This window comes from Symphalangus syndactylus, chromosome 14, assembly GCF_028878055.3.
Source record: "Symphalangus syndactylus isolate Jambi chromosome 14, NHGRI_mSymSyn1-v2.1_pri, whole genome shotgun sequence".
Taxonomy (NCBI): Eukaryota; Metazoa; Chordata; class Mammalia; order Primates; family Hylobatidae; genus Symphalangus; species Symphalangus syndactylus.
In genome coordinates this window covers 23,095,141-23,116,082 of record NC_072436.2, presented here as the reverse complement: position 1 = coordinate 23,116,082, position 20,942 = coordinate 23,095,141, and the positions used below count along the sequence as shown (strand labels likewise).

At 43.4% G+C, this 20,942-nt stretch overlaps 1 protein-coding gene across 4 annotated transcripts in view; it reads left to right on the top strand.

The window, feature by feature from the left end:
• PITPNC1 (phosphatidylinositol transfer protein cytoplasmic 1) overlaps positions 1 to 20,942 on the top strand; it is a 319,548-nt gene that overhangs the window by 288,568 nt on the left and 10,038 nt on the right. For 2 of the 4 annotated variants that reach the window (XM_063617532.1, XM_055242685.2), the window contains 3 exons: positions 2,295 to 2,450; positions 8,702 to 8,765; positions 20,216 to 20,334. In XM_063617532.1, coding sequence (XP_063473602.1) covers positions 2,295 to 2,450; positions 8,702 to 8,765; positions 20,216 to 20,334 — 339 coding nt within the window. The remainder of the gene's footprint in view (positions 1 to 2,294; positions 2,451 to 8,701; positions 8,766 to 20,215; positions 20,335 to 20,942) is intronic. The other 2 variants (XM_055242684.2, XM_063617531.1) reach the window with 1 other exon arrangement.

The window sequence follows — 20,942 nt, the reverse complement described above, 5'->3', positions numbered from 1 at the left end:
GAAGCAGCTGCACATCTTCTTTATGATAATGAAAACTGGCTGGGCCCGGTGACTCACGCCTTTAATACCAGCACTCTGGGAGGCCGAGGTGGGCAGATCACTTAAGCCTAGGAGCTTGAGACTAGCCTGGGCAACATGGCAAGACCCCATCTCTACAAAAAATACAAAAATTAGCCAGGCATGGTAGTGTGCACCTGTAGTCCCAGCTACTTGGGAGGCTGAGGCAGGAGGATTACTTGAGCCTGGGAGGTCAAGGCTGCAGTGAGCCATGATCCTTTCTCAAAAAAAAAAAAAAAAAGGAACGAAAATTAGCTCATACATACATATTTAAGCATAATTACTGGGTTTTATATAGTTTACATGTTCTAAGGTATCTCTGAAAAAAATAATCTTCTAATGAAATAATCAGCAAATGATTGGCTAATGGCAATCATTAGACAAATATTAGATGATTAAACTTTAAAAAAAAAAAAACCCTTGCTGGGCACAGTGGCTCATGCTTGTACTTTGGGAGGCCTAGCACTTTGGGAGGCCAAGGCGGGTGGATCGCTCGCGTTCAGGAGTTCGAGACCAGCCTGGCCAACATGTCAAAACCCGGTCTCTATTAAAAATACAAAAATTAGCTGGCTGTGGTGGTGGGTGCCTGTAATCCCAGCTACTTAGGAGGTTGAGGCAGGAGAATTGCTTGAACTCAGGAGGCAGAGGTTGGGGTGAGCCAACATCAAACCACTGCACTCCAGCCTGGGTGACAGAGCAAGACTCCATCTCAAAAACAACAGCAACAACAAAAAAACCCTTTTACCTGTTTTTTTCATTCTTGTAATTGAAGTATAATACAAATCTTATGGGTAAAATTCAGTGAATGTGTACACGTTACATCCAGGTCAACATATAATCATCCCAGAAGTTTCCTTCATGTCCCTTTGCACCAAACCCCCACCCCCAAAGAGATTACTGCTCATCTAACTTTTATCACCATATATAAAGTTTTGCTTGTTCTTGAACTTCAGTTTGAATCATACAATGTATATGCTATTGCATTTGGCTACTTTTGCTTAATATAGCATCAGTGAGAGTTTTACATGTTTTTGCATATATCAGCCATTTGTTCTTTTTCATTGCTGTGTAGTATTCCATTGTGCACCTAGACCACAATTTATCTGTCTAGTTTCTTGCTGGTGAACATTTGGACTGTTTCCAGTTTTTGCCTCCTGTATTTAAAGCTGTTATGAGGCCAGGTATGGTGGCTTACACCTGTAATCCCAGTACTTTGGGAGGCCAAGAAGGGAGGATCACTTGAGGTGAGAAGTTGGAGACCAGCCTGGGCAACATAGTGAGACCCATCTCTACAAAAGAAGAAAAGAAAAAATTGAGGCCCGGTGCAGTGGCTCACACCTGTAATCCCAGCACTTTGGGAGGCCAAGGCAGGCGGATCACGAGGTCAGGAGATCGAGACCATACTGGCTAACACAGTGAAACCCTGTCTCTACTAAAAACACAAAAAAATTAGCCAGGCGTGGTGGTGAGCACCTGAAGTCCCAGCTACTTGAGAGACTAAGACAGGAGAATGGCGTGAACCCGGGAGGTGGAGCTTGCAGTGAGCCGAGATCGCACCACTGCACTCCAGCCTGGGCGACAGAGCGAGACTCCATCTCACAAAAAAAAGAAAGAAAGAAAAAAAGAAAAAATTGAGACACAATATAATTCACCCTTTTAAATAAATGTGCAATTCAGTGGTATTTAGCATATGCACAAGGTTGTGCAAATATCACCACTGTCTAATACCAGAATATTTTCATCACTCCAAGAGGAAATGTTATATTCATTCATAATCACTCTACATCCCTTCCTTTCCTCAATCCTTGTCAACTACTAATCTACTTTCTGTCTCTATGTTTGTTTGTTTGTTTCTGAGATGCAGTTTTGCTCTTGTTACCTAGGCTAGAGTGCAATGGCGCCATCTTGGCTCACCGCAACCTCCGCCTCTCGGGTTCAAGCAATTCTCCTGCCTTAGCCTCCCAAGTAGCTGGGATTACAGGCAGTAGGTGGGATTACAACCACACCCAGCTAATTTTGTATTTTTAGTAGAGATGGGGTTTCTCCATGTTGGTCAGGCTGGTCTCGAACTCCCGACCTCAGGTGATCCGCCCGCCTCGGCCTCCCAAAGTGCTGGGATTACAGGCGTGAGCCACCGCACCCAGCCCTGTTTCTATGTTATTTAATACTTATTCCTGACATTTAATATCGATGGTCAAATTTTTAATATATCAATTTCTTTGATTTTTTTTTTCTAGGATCCTAAGCACTTCAAGTCAGAGAAGACAGGACGGGGACAGTTGAGGGAAGGCTGGAGAGATAGTCATCAGCCTATCATGTGCTCCTACAAGCTGGTGACTGTGAAGTTTGAGGTCTGGGGGCTTCAGACCAGAGTGGAACAATTTGTACACAAGGTAAGTGGGGGACCAACAGAAGTTCCTGGGCTATGGACGAGGTAACTGTCTATATTGCCAAGTTGGAGTCCATGATACACAACAGGTGCACAAATACATCGGGTCACTGCATCTCAAAAACACTTTTTGGGCCAGTCGGGGTGGCCCACACCTGTAATCCTAGCACTTTGGGAGGCCGAGGCGGGTGGATCCCTTGAGGCCAAGAGTTCAAGACCAGCCTGGCTAACATGGTGAAACCCTGTCTCTACTAAAAATACAAAAACATTAGCTGGGCATGGTGGTAGGTGCCTGTCTGTAACCCAGCTACTCAGGAGGCTGAGGCAGGAGAATTGCTTGAACCCGGGAGGCAGAGATTGCAGTGAACTGAGATCGTACTATTGCACTCCAGCCTGGGCGATAAGAGAGAAACTCTGTCTCAAAAAATAAGAAATAAAAATAAAAAATAAAAAATAAAACACTTTTTGGATGAAAATGCATTTTATGCATGGGTTCAAATTTTCTTCCACTAATAGATGTTTTACGCCTCATCTCTCATTCTGTGACCTCCATGTCTATTAGGCAAGTGTATTTGGGAAATACACTTCTCAGTTTGGTATTGGACTCATCTACTCCCAGACAGAGGCACTTGGGAAACAGCCAAAGGGCTTATCTGTGAGCACAGCCCCTGAGGTTAATTGCCACCCAAAACATCTGCAAATGTAGGCACCCAAAGCAGAAGATGCCCAGAGATAGAACAAGAAATCCCAATAGTCCCATTAGACAGTATACCCCAGCATTTCTGTTTCTTTAATAATTCTGTTACCAAAGTGGCCAGGTGTGGTGGCTCATGTCTGGAATACCAGCCCTTTGGGAGGCTAAGGCAGGTGGATCATTTGAGGTCAGGAGTTCGAGACCAGCCTGGCCAACCTGGTGAAACCCTGTCTCTACTAAAAATACAAAAAAATTAGCTGGGTGTGGGTGGCACGTGCCTGTAATCCCAGCTACTCAGGAGGCTGAGGCAGGAGAATTGCTTGAACCCAGAAGGCAGAGGTTGCAGTGAGCCAAGATTGTGCTACTGCACTCCAGCCTAGGCAACAGAGCAAGTCTCCATCTCAAAAAAAAAAAAAAAAAAAGGAAATAATAATAATTCTGCTACCAAAGAATTATTAACAGCCTTGGGATGCAGATTTCAATTGTATATACCTACTTTGGCTAAACATGTTCATTTTGGTTTTTTGTTGTTGTTGTTGCTGTTGTTGTTTTGGGACGGAGTCTCACTCTGTCGCCAGGCTGGAGTGCAGTGGCACGATCTTAGCTCACTGCAACCTCTGCCTCCTGGGTTCAAGTGATTATCCTGCCTCAGCCTCCTGAGTAGCTGGGACTACAGGTGCACATGCCACTATGCCCAGCTAATTTTTATATTTTTAGTAGAGACAGAGTTTCACCATGTTGGCCAGGATGGTCTCGATCACTTGACCTCATGATCTACCCTCTTCGGCCTCCCAAAGTGCTGGGATTACAGGCATGAGCCACCGCGCCCAGCCAACATGTTCATTTTGTAGCAGAATCCCACTTGGTGAAGACTCATATTTTCTCAGGGTTTCTAACATGACTCTGTCCCTCATGGGAGAAAAAAATGGGAAATGCAATGTTGAGCATTGCCCTTTGTAGCTGCTCTCATTTTCATAAGAATAAATACTACCCAAATTGTCTCTACATTCCAGATAGGCTGGTTATCTGTTTATTTTTCCACTTAAAAACTGATAAAAGAGTAGCTTGCCAAAATTATTTTGGAGTCACTGGAATTTAACCTTAATGCACTTAGCTTTTTGTTACTTAGATGGATTCGTCTATTGAGATTGGGGGCCAATTAACAATAAAAAGTTTAATTCTGGAATTTAGGTCCAAGAACTAGACTGCCAGTCTCTTGAACCCTCATAACTCAGGCTCACAGTAATGGTGGACTCTGGCACAAACACGAGAGCCCTGGGTGTTTTCTTTTTTTTTTTTTTTTTTTTTTGTTTTTTTTTGAGACGGAGTCTGGCTATGTTGCCCAGGCTGGAGTACAGTGGCGCAATCTCTGCTTACTGCAAGTTCCGCCTCCCGGGTTCACGCCATTCTCCTGCCTCAGCCTCCTGAGTAGCTGGGACTACAGGCGCACCACCACAACGCCCGGCCAACTTTTTGTTATTTTTTTTAGTAGAGATGGGGTTACACCGTGTTAGCCAGGATGGTCTCGATCTCCTAACCTCGTGATCCGCCCGCCTCGGCCTCCCAAAGTGCTGGGATTACAGGCGTGAGCCACCGCGCCCAGCCCTGGGTGTTTTCTTTTTTTTTTTTTTTTTTTTTTTTTGAGACGGAGTCTCGCTCTGTCGCCCAGGCTGGAGTGCAGTGGCGCGATCTCAGCTCACTGCAAGCTCCGCCTCCTGGGTTCATGCCATTCTCCTGCCTCAGCCTCTCCGAGTAGCTGGGACTACAGGCGCCTACCACCACGCCCGGCTAATTTTTTTTGTATTTTTAGTAGAGACGGGGTTTCACCGTGGTCTCGATCTCCTGACCTCGTGATCCGCCTGCCTCGGCCTCCCAAAGTGCTGGGATTACAAGCGTGAGCCACCGCGCCCGGCCGAGTGTTTTCTTTAACAGAGAAGCATGCCGCTCCTCTCCCGCGCTCCAGAACCCAGCCAGACAGCCAGGAGCCAGAATGAAATGTGATACGTAGAAATCAAGCTCCAGGATCTCCTGTTTTCCTCCTGTGTCCTGATTATCGCACAGGAAAGCAATTGCAGTTCCCAAAGTAAATGTTTTCCAGCCTCAGCTCTGTGTCTATCTAAGGCAGTGTCTTCCTTGGTTTCCCACAGCATCCCTTTTTGTGTGTGGCTTTTTAAGGTAAAAAGACCTCCTCTTACTGGGGCCTAGACTATCATAGTATTGTTTTGTTTTGTTTTGTTGAGATGGAGTCTCAATCTGTCGCCCAGGCTGGAGTGCAGTGACATGATCTCGGCTCACTGCAACCTCCACCTCCCAGGTTCAAGCAATTCTTGTGCCTGAGCCTCCTGAGCAGCTGAGGCACAGGTGTGTGCCACCACACCAGGCTAACTTTTGTATTATTAGTAGAGATGGGGTTTCACCATGTCAGCCCAGCCGGTCTCGAACTCCTAACCTCAAGTGATTTGCCCACCTCGGCCTCCCAAAGTACCGGGTTTACAGTCGTGAGCCACCACGCCCAGCTTCATAGTGTGTTTTCCACTCACAAAGCATATTTATCAAAGCCAGAGTTGTCAGTTAAAAAGAGGATAATACAAAGTAAAAATAAGGCTGGGTGAGGTTCACACCTGTAATCCCAGCACTTTGAGAGGCCGAGGCAGGCGGATCACTTGAGGTCAGGAGTTTGAGACCAGCCTGGCCAACATGGTGAAATCCCATCTCTACTAAAAATACAAAAATTAGCTGGGCGTGGTGATGGGTGCCTGTAGTCCCAGCTACTCGGGAGGCCGAGGCAGGAGAATCACTTGAACCCAGGAAGCAGAGGTTGCAGTGAGCCTAGGTCGCGCCGCTGCACTACAGCCTGGGTGACAGAGCAAGACTCCGTCTCCAAAATAATAATAATAATTTAAAAGGCCATATTTATATTGCCCCAGGGTCCACTGTGTTTCTTTTCTCACAGATGGCTCAGGCTAGTTTTGAGAATCTGTTTCTTGAAAATACCTGTAAGATTTATGCCTTGCCCTTTCCAAATATAATGAAATGTTATTGACACTCCAGAAATGCACCTGCTCTCGCACGTGAGTCGCTAATGTGTATCTGAGGCTAGCATTTGCATGGGTTGAAGGTGCCAGGGATGCCTTTCTCTGAACACCTTTGTTTTTTTTTTAAGAATCTATTCACAGTTAAGGGGAAAAAAATGTTCGAAAGCGAGCCATTAGCACATTATTGAATTCTTGTTTCCAGCCGACAGCTGTGTTGTGCTTCGTGTAATAGGGTACATTTACTGATGCCTCGATGCTGTTCTTTTGATTTCCATGAATTTGAGACACTCAGCACTCAAGTGTGTATAGCTGTGTGTTGTTTCTTGTATTCATTATGTGTTTCCTACTTTCAAGTCATAAAAGCCTCACTAGATATCCAGAGGCCTGGAGTCATAAACACTTCATTATAAATGCTTTCGTTGTTTCTGCAAATTCACCAAATTAAAATCCTTCATTTATTGAAACATGCTTGAATCTTCCACGAGAGGTTTTTGACAATCACTGGATTTGTTTCGCAGGAAGAAAGGAATGTTACAGGGAGACTGTGAGTATCCAAGAAATATAAAAAGACATTTACCCAGGATGGAAAAGAATACCATGAAATAAAAACACATGAACAGTATCACACACACACACACACACACACACACACACACACACACACCCACAAATGGTATACACTATTTTCCTTAGCCTTCTATTGCCATTATGTGTCACCATAAGAAACAATTTCATCCTTTTGTGTCCAGTCAAGCTTATCATTCCCATTATGTTCTATTCTAGTTCAGGTCTCTTTTTTCATCCTTTCAATGGTAAACTGCCTTTTTCCCCCTCTGCTATTACATGAAAGTCAAACCTAAAAGGATATTTACTTATCTTGTATCTCACACGTTCATTTATGTTTGTTTAAAAATTGAGGCCAGGCGTGGTGGCTCATGCCTTGTAATCCCAGCACTTTGGGAGGCCGAGGCAGGCAGATCACGAGATCAGGAGTTCAAGACCAGCCTGACCAACATGGTGAAATCCCATCTCTACTAAAAAAATACAAAAATTAGCCAGGCATGGTGGCAGGCACCTGTAATCCCAGCTACTCAGGAGGCTGAGGCAGGAGAATCACTTGAACCAGGGAGACAAAGGTTGCAGAGAGCTGAGATTGCAGTGAGCCGAGATCGTGCCATTGTACTCCAGCCTGGGGGACAGAGCGAGACTCTATCTCAAAAAAAAAAAAAAAAAAAAAAAAAAAAAAAAAAGATAAAAAGAAAAATTGAATCAATATTTATTTTTTAAATAATTTTTTGTGGGTACATAGTAGGTGTAAAGATTTAGGGGGTACATGAGATGTTTTCATAAGGCCTGCAATGTGAAATAAGCACAATGTGAGGAATGGGGTATCCATCCCCTCCAGCATTTATCCTTTGTGTTACAAACAATCCAATCACACTCTAAGTTATTTTTAAATGTACAATTAAAAAATTGAATCAGGCTGGGTGAGGTGGCTCACACCCGTAATCCCAGCACTTTGGGAGGCCAAGGCAGGTGAATCGCTTGAGGCCGGGAGTTTGAGACCAGCCTGGACAACATGGCGAAACCCTGTCTGTACTAAAAATACAAAAATTAGCCAAGCATGGTGGTACGCACCTGTAGTCCCAGCTACTCAGGAGGGTAAGGCACAAGAATCACTTAAACACACAAGGCAGAGGTTACAGTGAGTTGAGATTGCACCACTGTACTTCAGCCATCAGAAAAGAGGGAATGTTAAGTGCTGTTTGCTTAGAAGTGACTTGCTATCGGCCAGGTGCGGTGGCTCACGCCTGTGATCCCGGCACTTTGGGAGGTCAAGGCGGGTGGATCACGAGGTCAAGAGATCGAGACCATCCTGGCAAACATGGTGAAATGCCATCTCTATTAAAAATACAAAAATTAGCCGAGCACGGTGGCACGCGCCTGTAGTCCCAGCTACTCGTGAGGCTGAGGCAGGAGAATTGCTTGAACCCTGGAGGCAGAGGTTGCTGTGAGCCAAGATTGTGCCACTGCACTCCAGCTTGGTGACAGAGTAAGACTCTGTCTCAAAAAAAAAAAAGTGACTTGCTGCCTTGAAAAGTGTTGTAGATTTCCAACATTTATGACCTCCTGGCACTAGTGAGACACACACCCTCCCACAGATGAAAAGCAGATGCTGTTTTAGTTAAAGATAAATGGAGAGAAAAACTTAAAGGTAATTAACCTAGATATTTATTTGTATCACTGCTGTATGACTGTCAAGTATTTGTCATTAGTTTGTACACACACCCAGCCCTACTCTCAAATAAGACAAGATGAATATACTGCAAGTGTGTGTACACCACGGGGAAGGGCTGGAGGTGTGTGTGCACTATAGGACCTATAGGCAGCCTGTAATTGTCATCACCTATGGACAGAGGGATTAAGAACTCTGTAATCGCCAAGATTCCCAGAATTGTTAACCTGTCTTCCAGATAGTTTTCATCAAAGACGCTATTATTTCAATCTCCTTCTTTTACTTTTTAGGTGGTCCGAGACATTCTGCTGATTGGACATAGACAGGCTTTTGCATGGGTTGATGAGTGGTATGGTAAGTCAATTTCTCCAAAATAACTTGTAGAACAACTTCATGTTGTCTTGGGCTTTCTGTCCATTTGGCTTCAACTGCTACCTAGAAGGACAACAACAAAGGCAAGGCCGCTGCTTCCTGTGTTGGAAATAGCACTGTCTGCCAAGCATAATGAAGATGTAATTATAGAAGCTTGGTCTAAAATAACCACAGAATTATTGACTAAGTAGGAACCTCAGGATGTTTGATGCTTACATAGTTGATACGCATGGCTCCATCATTCTCTGTTAGATGGGTTTCAGACCCATCCTAATTTACCCCAAACATCAAGATCAAAGCTGTCTGAAGCATCCTGTCAAGTAAAAGCAGTCCTTTGATTCAGAGAACATTTGAAACCACCCCTTGCCGGGCGCAGTGGCTCACACCTGTAATCCCAGCACTTTGGGAGGCCGAGGCGGGCGGATCACGAGGTCAGGAGATCAAGATCATCCTGGCTAACACGGTGAAACCCCGTCTCTACTAAGTAATACAAAAAATTAGGCAGGCATGGTGGCGGGCTACTGTAGTCCCAGCTACTCGGGAGGCTGAGGCAGGAGAATGGCGTGAACCTGGGAGGCGGAGTTTGCAGTGAGCCGAGATCGCACCACTGCACTCCAGCCTGGGTGACAGAGTGAGACTCTATCTCGGAAAAAAAAAAAAAGAAACCACCCCTCACCAAATATATACAGGTTCTGCAAGAATTTAAGGGCAGACAGAGTTATAGGTGCCCTGTTAATCCTAATTGAAACTATTGTTCTGGCTTTTTTGTTCATGATCTGGGAAGAGTTAAACAATTTCTACACATTTCCAGCAAACGAAAACAAGGTTAGCTTTATCCCATGATGGATGGACCATCCTTCCCAGGTCCTCAGCAGTCTTGTTTTGTCCACATGAATTTTCTGCACTCCCAGAATCAGTCATCAGATGGCTACCGTCCTTGGCTATAAATAGAAAGGAACACGCCCCACCAGCGACTTAGGTTAGATCTGATTTTCAGGTCGATTGTCTAATGAAATGCCCTCCTCTTTGGCCTTTTCCTAAGTCACATTAAATTTGTTCTGAGTATAACCTAGATTGCATTTTGGTCCTTTTCTGTCATTGTTTCACCAACTCCCTCCCTTTTCTGAGCAGAAGGTACCAAAGTACAAGGACACATTAGACGGAAGGGGCAAAGACAGTCATTATTATTAATATTGTTAGCTATTTCTGAGCCACATTTAAAAGGCATGGTTCTATAAGCTATGGGCTTTTTTTTTTTTTTTTTCTTACCGCCTTTTGCAGTTTTCCCAGATCTACACCTTCTGAAGAGCAAATGCACCTTCCTGGGTTTGTCCAAATGCGGATCATTTATGCTCTCTTATCACACACCCACAGAATGCTGCTCTCATGCCGCAAAAGCAATGGCTTGCCACATTGTCATGAAGTCTCCCAGAGACCTATTTCTAGTTGTGTTTTGTGAGGCAGGCAGGAGAGTCTCCTGTGATTACTTCCTCTGATCCTTAAATAAATCTTTCTGGTTGTTTTTTTCTGGGGAGCTTTTCTCCGATTCTCAGAGGGAGCACAGACCCCAAGAAAGGGTAAGAACTTCTGGTCTCTCCCAGCTTGTGCTCCTCAGAGCTCAAGGTTTCCTTGCTACCAACACCAAGGAAATATCAAAAGGATATTTAAAGAATCATAGGTGCAAACTGATTAGAAGTTTGGCAAAAAGAGAGGTACCTGAAGGGCCAAAAATCTGCCACTTTGAAAACCAACAGACAGGGCACTTGGATAGGTTTCTCTCTGTTGCTAGAGTGCCAAAGAAGATTTTTCAGCTAAAAGAATAGCCGGGCTCTGACCAAGAGGACAGAATAATAAAGAGAGTTTGATTAGAGGCAGGATATAGGAAGAAAACCCAGTGTGGGTGGGTATCTAGTAAATGAAAGGCCAGGAAGGGGATGGGGCCTGACTTTCCCATCTCAGCTGAGCCTAGGGCAAGGAAGAGACTTAGGGACTTTTTTTTTTTTTTTTTTTTTTTTGAGACAGAGAGTCTCACACTGTCATATGGACTGGAGTGCAATGGCGCGATCTTGGCTCACTGCAACCTCCGCCTCCCTGGTTCAAGCGATTCTCCTTACCTCAGCCTCCCAAGTAGCTGGGATTACAGGCTCCCAACACCATGCCCTGCTAATTTTTTTTGTCTTCTTAGTAGAGATGGGGTTTCACTATGTTGGCCACGCTGGTCTCGAACTCCTGACCTCGTGATCCACCCACCTCAGCCTCCCAAAGTGCTGGGATTACAGGCATGAGCCACTGCACCTGGCCGAGACTTAGGAACTTCTAATAAAAATTGAAAAAAAAAAAAAAAAAATTCTGCTAGGCACGGTAGCTCACACCTGTAATCCCAGCACTTTGGGAGGCCTAGGATGGAGGATCACTTGAGCCCAGGAATTCGAGACCAGCATGGGCAACATAGCAAGACATCATCTCTACAAAATAAATAAATAAAATTAGCCAGGCACAGTGGTGCATGTCCGTAGTCTTAGCTATTCAGGAGACCGAGGTGAAAGGATCACTTGACCCCAGGGGCTGGAGGCTGCAGTGAGCTATGATGGCACCACTGCACTCTAGCCTGGGTAACCGAGCAAGACCTCATCTCTTAAAAAAAAAAAAAAAGAATTCTGGGATTACAACAGGAGCCCAAGGCTAGAATAATGGAAACAGGAGATCTCCCCGAATCTGGAGACCTTCAAAAGAGAGCACTTATTTACTTAGGATGAGTGAAGTGGAGGCCTTTAACAACTAAGGAGTCTATTGTGCAAAAAACCTTTTCCTTATCTGAGCACAAAACAACAGTGTGGGCTTTAGTGAATGTGGATCATTAGGATACCTTGCACTCTCCAGAGTGGGTCTCCCCTGCATACACTAACATAGCCCCAACCAAAACAAACAGGCTTTTCACTCAGCAATGGTCTGGGAACTACACCGTTAATTTCTTTTAAGTTTCTGCAACCATCAGTACCCACAGCTGAGCCGCTGACCAGGAAAACAGTTGCTACTTCATCACACAGATGCAGACACTCGGTGAATCAAATGAATGGAAATGCCTCCTGTCCACAGAGTACCTTCTCAGTCCCATATTCAAAGTAATTCTGGGAACTGTGGGCCATGTGTGCCACTGGTACCCAGGCTAAGCGCCCACCAGCATTACCCTTCCACTCCATTTTGGGGTACCTGAATGACTTATTTTTATTTTATCTGGACAGGCTCAATGAGGCTCTCATTAGTAAACAGAAAAGGTCCAAAATAAATCCTTGCTTATAGCTATAGCTTCTATCACTGGTTCTCAAAGTAAGGTCCCTGGACCTGCAACGTCAGCATCCCTTGGGTACTTGTTAGAAATGCATATTCTCAGGCCCCACCCCAAACCTACTGATTCAGAAACTCTGAGGGTCTAGCCCAGCAATTGTTTTAACAAGCCCTCCAGATGGTTCTGTTGCTGGCTAAAGTTTAAGAACTACTGGCTTATAGCATGGGCTATAAACCAGACTGGGACATTGGGTTGTAAGGACCATTTAATTAATTCAATCCAAATAGGTTAACTAGAGAATCATAGCTGTCTGCAGGGCCAACCATGCTCCAGCCTGGGCGACAGAGGGAGCCTTTGTCTCTAAAAAACAAAAAATAAAATAAATTTAAAAATGATTGCAGGAACCCAAATTCTTACAACTCTGATTTCTTGTGAGAATTAGAAAAAAAGCTTCCCTTTAGACAGATGAATTAGAAAAAGGTGCCCCTTCTGGGCAGACTCAGCAGGTGCTCTGGGCTTAGGGCTGAATTTTAGCCCCATTCGCCTCCTCTGCTGTGTGTTCATACAGTGCACAAACTGTACACACTGATGCATGGGCAGCTCTAGATGTCTTTCTCTCTAATTAGACTCACCACCTCCAGTGCTTAATTAAGAGTCAAGAAAAAAGGACATTGTTGAGAGTAGTGATCATTTGTCAGCCAAGGATTAATTTTGTATCTCTTCTGAGATTCAGCATTTGGCTGTCATGAAACTGTTTCCCTAAAGAGATTTTATTCTGCTCATGTTCATTGTAAAGTGTAACCATTTCCATACTGGAGGAGTTGAGTGTGTCTTTCAAAGCCGTGATTGTTCTTTATCTATGAGCCTTGGGTCTCTCTGCATGACTAGAACACTAATCAGAGAAATAACAACAACATATTTCAGGAGATGGGGTGAGAGGGAAGGTAGATAAAAATAGGCAGCCCAATTTCACAAAGGCATGGTTTTGCTTTACAAATCTGACAGTGTTTTGAGAAAGGAACACAGAACATTGCCAGAAGGAGCCTATGATTGAGGTGAACCTCACGAATGTCTTTGAAAACCTGACTCTAACCAAAAAGTATGAGGGAGGGAGAGTTCTGGCTGGTGTAGACGACACTACCTCATGAAAGTGACTTAGAAATCAGCCTGGAGTCCCTAGAGCAGGTCTAACAATGAGGGAGGCAAGATTAAAATGGAGAAAGAAGCCTGCTAGGGGTTGCATTAGCTGGTTGAGTTCACCAAGCCAGCATTTTCCAATGCAACATTTTATGTGTGTGTGCTTGTATTCGTTTATCTGGGGAGAGAATGAATAATTTTCCATCAGATTTTCAGAGGAACCTGTGAACCCTTCCCCTGCCTACTCCCTGCTCACAATTAAAAACTACAGAAAAAAATCACAACTATAAGGCTGGCACAGTGGCTCACACCTGTAACCCAGCACTTTGGGAGGCCAAGGCGGGCAGATCACCTGAGGTCAGGAGTTCGAGACCAGCCTGGCCAACATGGTGAAACTCTGTCTATACTGAAAATACAAAAGTTAGCTAGGCATGGTTGCGGACGCCTGTAATCCCAGCTACTCAGGAGGCTGAGGCAGGAGAATCGCTTGAACCCAGGAGGCAGAGGTTGCAGTGAGCTGAGATCGCACCATTGCACTCCAGCCTGGGCAACAAGAGTGAAACTCTGTCTCAAAAAAAAAAAAAAAAAAAAAAAAATCACAACTATAGATTACAGTTCTAGATCTTAGTGGTCTGAATTATGTGGAAAAGGTATACACCACACTTTGAGGATTGGCTACTTTCACTACAAAAAAATGGAGTCACCCTAAGCTTTTTGTAAGAAGCATGTATTGAATTTATAATCATTGTAAAGGGTTTAAAAAATGGCATTTCTCAAAGGATGGCTACCATTTTGCTGGAGCCAAAGAAGTATCCATTCTTACTTATGATTTCTGGAGCCTCCCTGACCCAACTACTTGTTCAAGACTTTTATTTTGACTTAGAATGATGTAAAAATGACTTCTGTTTTGGTGAAGGAGGCTGAAAGTGAATGGAAGTGTTTGTAGAGGGAAATAAAGTATAATGTGCCATTTCACAGATCATTGAATTAGAACAGAAGACTCCCCTTTTTAAAATGTTTGCCGCTGCAACTGTGTGGTACAATGAAGGAAAATTCACGTTTGCACATGCTTCGTTCAAGGGCATTTGTAGTTTCCATGTGTGTTCAACTGACTTCTAAAGGCCTTTCAAACATATGATCTTGCCTCCACTTCCTGTGAAATTAACCTCCTTTCTTTAAAAATACAAGGATTTAAAGAAAATTGCCACCATAAACAAAGCTAAAAGACTAGGGGAAAATATTTGCCACATATGTAGTCAACAGGATTACCATCTATAATATATAAAGAGGTCCTATAAATTGAAAATTTGGCCGAGTGTAGTTGCTTACACCGGTAATCCCAGCACTTTGGGAGGCCAAGGCAGGAGAATCACTCGAGCTGAGGAGTTTGAGACCAGCCCTGGCAACATAGGGAGACCCCATCTCTACAAAAATTAAAAATTAGCTGGACGTGATGGTGTGCCTGTAGTCCCAGCTGCTTGGGAGGCTGAGGTGGAAGGACCACTTGAGTCTGAGAGGCCAAGGCTGCAGTGAACCATGGTCACACCACTGCACTCCAGCCTAGGTGACAGAGAAAACCCTATCTCAAAAAAAAAAAAAAAAAAAATCAATCACTCAAGAAAATGGTAAAGGATGTGAATAAGTAAACCAGAGAAGAAGAAATACAAATGGCCAATAAACTTACTACTAATCACAAGAACTGTAATGAGAAAAACAAGAAAATAGGACATTTGCCCATCTGATAGCAAAACTTTAAGTGATTATATCCAGTTTTCAATATAAAATGATAATCCAATTTAATAAAATATACCATAGAAATGATAAGCACAAACAACTTATGACCCAGCCAATCCACTTCCAGAGTTTTATTCTGGAATACACATGAGGCCGGGTGCAGTGGTTCATGCCTGTAATTCCAACACTTTGGGAGACCGAGGCAGGTAGATCACCTGAGGTCAGGAGTTCAAGACCAGCCTGGACAACATGGTGAAACCCCCGTCTCTACTAAAAATACAAAAAACATTAGCCGGGTATGGTGACACGTGTCTGTAATCCCAGCTACTCAGGAGGCTGAGGCTGGAGAATCGCTTGAACCTGGGAGGCAGAGGTTACAGTGAGCCAAGATGGCGCCACTGCACCCCAGCCTGGGGACAGAGTGAGACTCTGTCTCAAAAAAGAAAAAAAGAAAAAGAAATACAAATTGCCCATGAATACATGTACAACATGTACAAAGCTATTCTATGTGGTGGTGTTCACATAAGCTAAAAGTTAGTCTCAGTGTAAATGTTTACTAACAGGATTCGCAATTAACAAATCCCCTGAGACCAGAGCCTCTTTGCCAAAGTGGAGCTGATGGTTGAGGAGGAGATTTTGGCCTCAGCCTAGTCACTGGTAGAGGAGAACGTTCTACTCAGGCCCCATGCAGTATGACCTCACGCCCTGAGATAAGAGTCTGGGATCTGATCTCTTCTCACCTGAAGGAGAGCAAGAAAGAGAAGAAAAGAAATGGCCTCTCCAGAGGGCAAGGAAAGGAAGTATTGTCCCACTGAAGTACAGTGAGCAGGGCATGTGTGTCCCCAAAATACTTCCCAGGGCTGTTTAACCTCTAATAGCAGAGTGTCAAAGATATTAGGATGCACTTTCTTTATCAGAAGAAATACCGTACCAGTTGCAATATTCTCTTAAATCAGGCAATTATCCCCAGTATTGCTGGCTTAAGGAGTCTTTATGTAGGAAACCTTATTTAGGAAGAGTAAATTATGACCTTTCACAATCTATAAGTGAAGGGCTGACTGTTTACCAATGTATTTGCAAAGTAATTGACATGGGCTTCCTTTAATTAAGAGTTTGGGCCGGGTGCGGTGGCTCACACCTGTAATCCCAGCACTTTGGGAGGCCGAGGCAGGCGAATCACAAGGTCAGGAGTTCGAGACCAACCTGGCCAACATGGTGAAACTCCGTCTCTACTAAAAATACAAAAATTAGCTGGGTGTGGTGGCGGGTGCCTGTTATCCCAGCTACTTGGGAGGCTGAGGCAGGAGAATCGCTTGAACCCGGACGGCCGAGTTTGTGGTGAGCCAAGATCGCACCATTGCACTCCAGCCTGGGTGACGAGAGCAAAACTCACTCTCAAAAAAAAAAAAAAAAAAAAAAAAGAGTTGACACACAGAAGCATTTGTTTGCTGGAAGCAAAGAAGTCTGAACCTAAATTGTTTCAAGTCACTCTGATCATTGAAAATCAATCAGTAATAAAGATGAATCATCATTACTGTATAATCTGTCATTGGGCACAAGTAATTGAATTTACTAAAATATTGATTTCTATAGAGATTTTGAGGTCATATATGTTGCAAAAGCTAGACAGTGCATTTTACCAGCTAACCTGAACAGGAGCATTTTCACTTGATTAGGATTTCCATAAATTACTGAGAAATACTGAAAATATTTACATCATGTTCATACACATTTATAGTCTGTGAGGATATTTCAGGATTTAGACAAACATATTTCCTTCAGCACAGCAGGGACCAAATTATCACCATCTTTTAGAGAACTACTCTAGTAGGAATGTTCATTCCTATGTGGCAAAATTGGGAGATTTTCTTTTATAGAATTTTCTAAAATTTAGTTTCTTAACTCTTTGTTTAAAAAAAGTAATAAGGGATGGCTGGGCGTGGTGGCTCACGCCTGTAATCCCAGCACTTTGGGTGGCCGAGGTGGGCGGATCACTTGAGGTCAGAAGTTCGAGACCAGCCTGACCAACATGGTGACACCCTATCTCTAGTAAAAATACAAAAATTAGCCAGACATGCTGGCACACACCAGTAATCCCAGCTACTCGGGAGGCTGAAGTGGGAGAATCACTTGAACCCGGGAGGTGGAGGTTGCAGTGAGCTGAAATTGCACCAGTGCACTCCAGCCTGGGTGACAGAGTTAGACTCTGTCTCAAAAAAAAAAAAAAAACCAAAAAAAAACAGGGGATTATGTTTCTAGAGTGAACAGAAATTCTGGAAAAGTGTATCTTCTCCTTACCAATTCCAAATTGATGGTATCCATCTCATAATGATCCAAAATAACAAAAAAAAATTTTTTTTTTGAGACAGAGCCTTGCTCTGTCGCCCAGGCTGGAGTGCAGTGGCATGATCTTGACTCACTGCAGCTTCCATCTCCCGGGTTCAAGCAATTCTCGTACCTCAGCCTCCCGAGTAGCTGGGGTTACAGGTGTGTGCCACCACACCTGGCTAATTTTTCTATTTTTAGTAGAGACAAGGTTTCACCATGTTGGCCGGGCTGGTCTCCAACTCCTAGCCTCAAGTGATCCGCCCACCTTGGCCTCCCAAAGTGCTGGGATTACAGGCATAAGCCACCCTGCCCAGCCCAAAAGAAGATTCTTAAATAATGATTTTTTTTCTTTTCCACAAGCAATGCATATTTGATGTAGAAATTTTTGAAAATGTAGATAAGCAAAAAGAAGGAAATTAAAATTGCCTGTAATTCTAACTCTTCAAAATAATCACTGTTAACATTTTGAAATATATCCTTTCACTGTTTTTTTAATGTAAATAATGGTTTTCTGACTAAATTAATTTCATATGCTATGTACAGTTCTTTTTACCTATTTTTTATTTAACAATAGATCAAGGATATTTCTCTAGGATTAACTATTCTTCTACCTAATTTTTAATGATTGCATATCAGTCCCCTGGGTTGTTTTCAATTTTTCATTATTATGAACAAGGCAGCAATGAATATCTTTGTTGTTAAACCCTTTTTCACATCCATAAAATGGATACATCTTTGAAAGCCCATAGTCACAAAGTTTAAGCCCCTATCTTGACGTTGAGCTAATTCAAGATGAAGTATGATTTCTGTGGGGATTCAATAGAACAAAAAAAAACCTGTAACTCCTTGGCTTTTGTTTTCCAAATTACTGTCATGCCTGTTGGGGTGGTGGGGGGCACCCCCTAATGACATACGTGTAGAGAAACTTCTTTAAATTTTCAACTCCTAGCTAAAAATGATCGTCTAGTATTATTTCAGATATATTTGTGTTTAAGAAATGTTGATAAGCAGCCATTGAAAGTGATTGTACTGAAAGAATGTGTTGTTATTATTAACTAAGATGCATTTGTTTTCATCATAAAGCAGCATCTCTTTATTGCTTTTTGGTTACCTCAATTTTCTAAAAGAAGAGCATGCTCCTTGCTTGGCCAGGCTGCTGCTTAGCATTCTTGATACTTACATTGCTTATGGACCGCATTTTTGACTGAGGATTTCCAGGTATACCTGGGAATCATCTTCTGCATAAAATAGACCAGGTCTGGATTTAGAGGCACACAGCATCTTGGTCCCAGACCACAGTGAATTAAATCATAAACTCCTGGCTAGTCTGCCCTTTGGAAATGAAGAGGATCTCACATGACACATGGATTGATATAAAAAGACACCAAACCACATGATGCAGAAAATACTTAAGGAAAAATTCCAGCTGCGAATGCCCACTCTAAATCCCCACTAAGCCAATTAGTGGTCAGGGTGGCAGAGTAAGCACTTTGTTCGGCATACCATCATTGGTAAAGAGCATGAAGTTCAGTTCTGCCAAGAGAGTAACAGAGGAATGCCTACCTGGGAATATTGCTGATAAAATGTAAAATAACCAAGGAGCCGGGTAGGGGTGGGGGATAAAATGACAGAAGTATTTGAAGTGAGGCTAATTGTCATTTTTATGCATTTCACATACTGAAGGTGGATGGGTTCCTTATTTAAGTTTTTTTTGTTTGGTTGGTTGGTTTTTTTTGAGACAGGGTCTCGCTCTGTCGCCCAGGCTGGAGTGCAGTGGTACCATCTGGCTCACTGCAACCTCTGCCTCCCGGGTTCAAGTGCTTCTCCTGCCTTAGCCTCCCATGTAGCTGGGATTACAGGTGCCCTCCACCACACCCAGCTAATTTTTGTATTTTTAGTAGAGACAGGGTTTCACCATGTTGTCCAGGCTGGTCTCGAACTCCTGACCTCAAGTGATCCACCCGCCTTGGCCTCCCAAAGTGCTGGGATTACAGGCATGAGCCACCATGCCTGGCCTTAAAATTTTTATCAGTTGGATTAAGACAGGGTTTCTCAACTTTGGTACTATTGACATTTTGGACCAGATAATTTTTTGTTGGGGGCTGGGGGTCCTGTGCATTGTAGGATACTCCATAGTGTCCCTGGCCTCTGCACACTAGATGCCAGTACCACCCCTTCCCTAGTTCTAACAACCAAAAATGTCACAAAATTGTCCCCCGTTGAGAACCACTAGATTAAGAGATCATTATCCTGAAATACTGAAAAACTGCAGACTTGGGCCAAAAATCATGTCATGTGCCGTTTTATTTTTAGATCAGTGTGGGTGGAAGTAGTGCCAGCCATCTTCAAGCTGTTAGGCAAGACTTGAAGTTCAGTATAGACCTGCACTCTGACGCCATGCATTCTGTGCAAATTTACATCTGTGTGCAAGTTGCACCAAATCTCAATTGTACCAGTGAATATCATTGCTCTGCCTTCTACATCCTGCCTCCTATAACAGCAATGAAAGTGTCCTTTCTGTTGTTGAATGCATTGATTTAAACAACCTCTAAATCTATTTCAAAAGCTATGTGGAAGGTAAGTATTAAACCAAGCAAAACTGACCCTCTGTCCCCAATGGGATCTTCTAATGATGCTTTAGGAGATCTCAGGCTATGGCACTGCCCACATGCTAATACTTTCTACCCACCTAGCTCACTTTACAAGAATCACCCCTAAACAAGTTCCACTCTTCTGTGTTCTAAGACTATTTTGACTTAACTTCCTTGCCCTCGCTCCCCCTTTGGTTGGTTTAGCTAACTTTATGACTTACTCATCATAAAGTTAGACAAGTCTCTGCTTTTTTAAACCTCCTTGGCTACTGCTCAGCTACCATCTTTCCCTAAAGTGTCCCCGTTGAAAGTTTGCATCTAATAACAGAAGTTGCCAACGTCTTGACCTCTTTCAGATATGACAATGGATGATGTTCGGGAATACGAGAAAAACATGCATGAACAAACCAACATAAAAGTTTGCAATCAGCATTCCTCCCCTGTGGATGACATAGAGAGTCATGCCCAAACAAGTGTACGTAGAATTTTTAAAACATGTTGCCCACCCTTTCGCAAATGCACATGTAAACTGATCTTGGAAATACTGCAGATGCCCGGTTCCCAACCTTCCATAGAAACATGTCGTCACCCAGACCCTGTTGCTGCAGAACCCGAGCTGGATCTAAATTGGGCAGTGTCACCTCTCTCTTTCAGACGTTTCGATCTCTTAAAGTTGCTTGACGTGGAGGTTATTTCGGTCATAAAACCGAGAACATGGAGAGTGGAAACACTTTTGTGGGACTAGTAAAACGGCCTGCACCATAAAAGAGCAGAGGAGTGAAAATGGATGTCATATGTAAACTAGAATAACATGTCAGTAACTTTTAAAAACATAGCTAACACTCACTTATTCATTCAAGGGAGGGCTTCTGGCTCATCAGCTATTTTAGGTTTCTTTACATTTGCTTTGAAAAGCTTTCTGTGCCTCTTTATAGCTGTTTTACCCAATCAGTTCCTTTTTACTTAGGATAATCTCAAGATGGGCTGCAGTCTGTGCAGACACACAGGCTGAGCAGTGAAGGGGTGTGAGCTGGGGATGTGCTGAGCTGCCTAGCAGATCCCTGGGACTTAGGATAAGGCTTA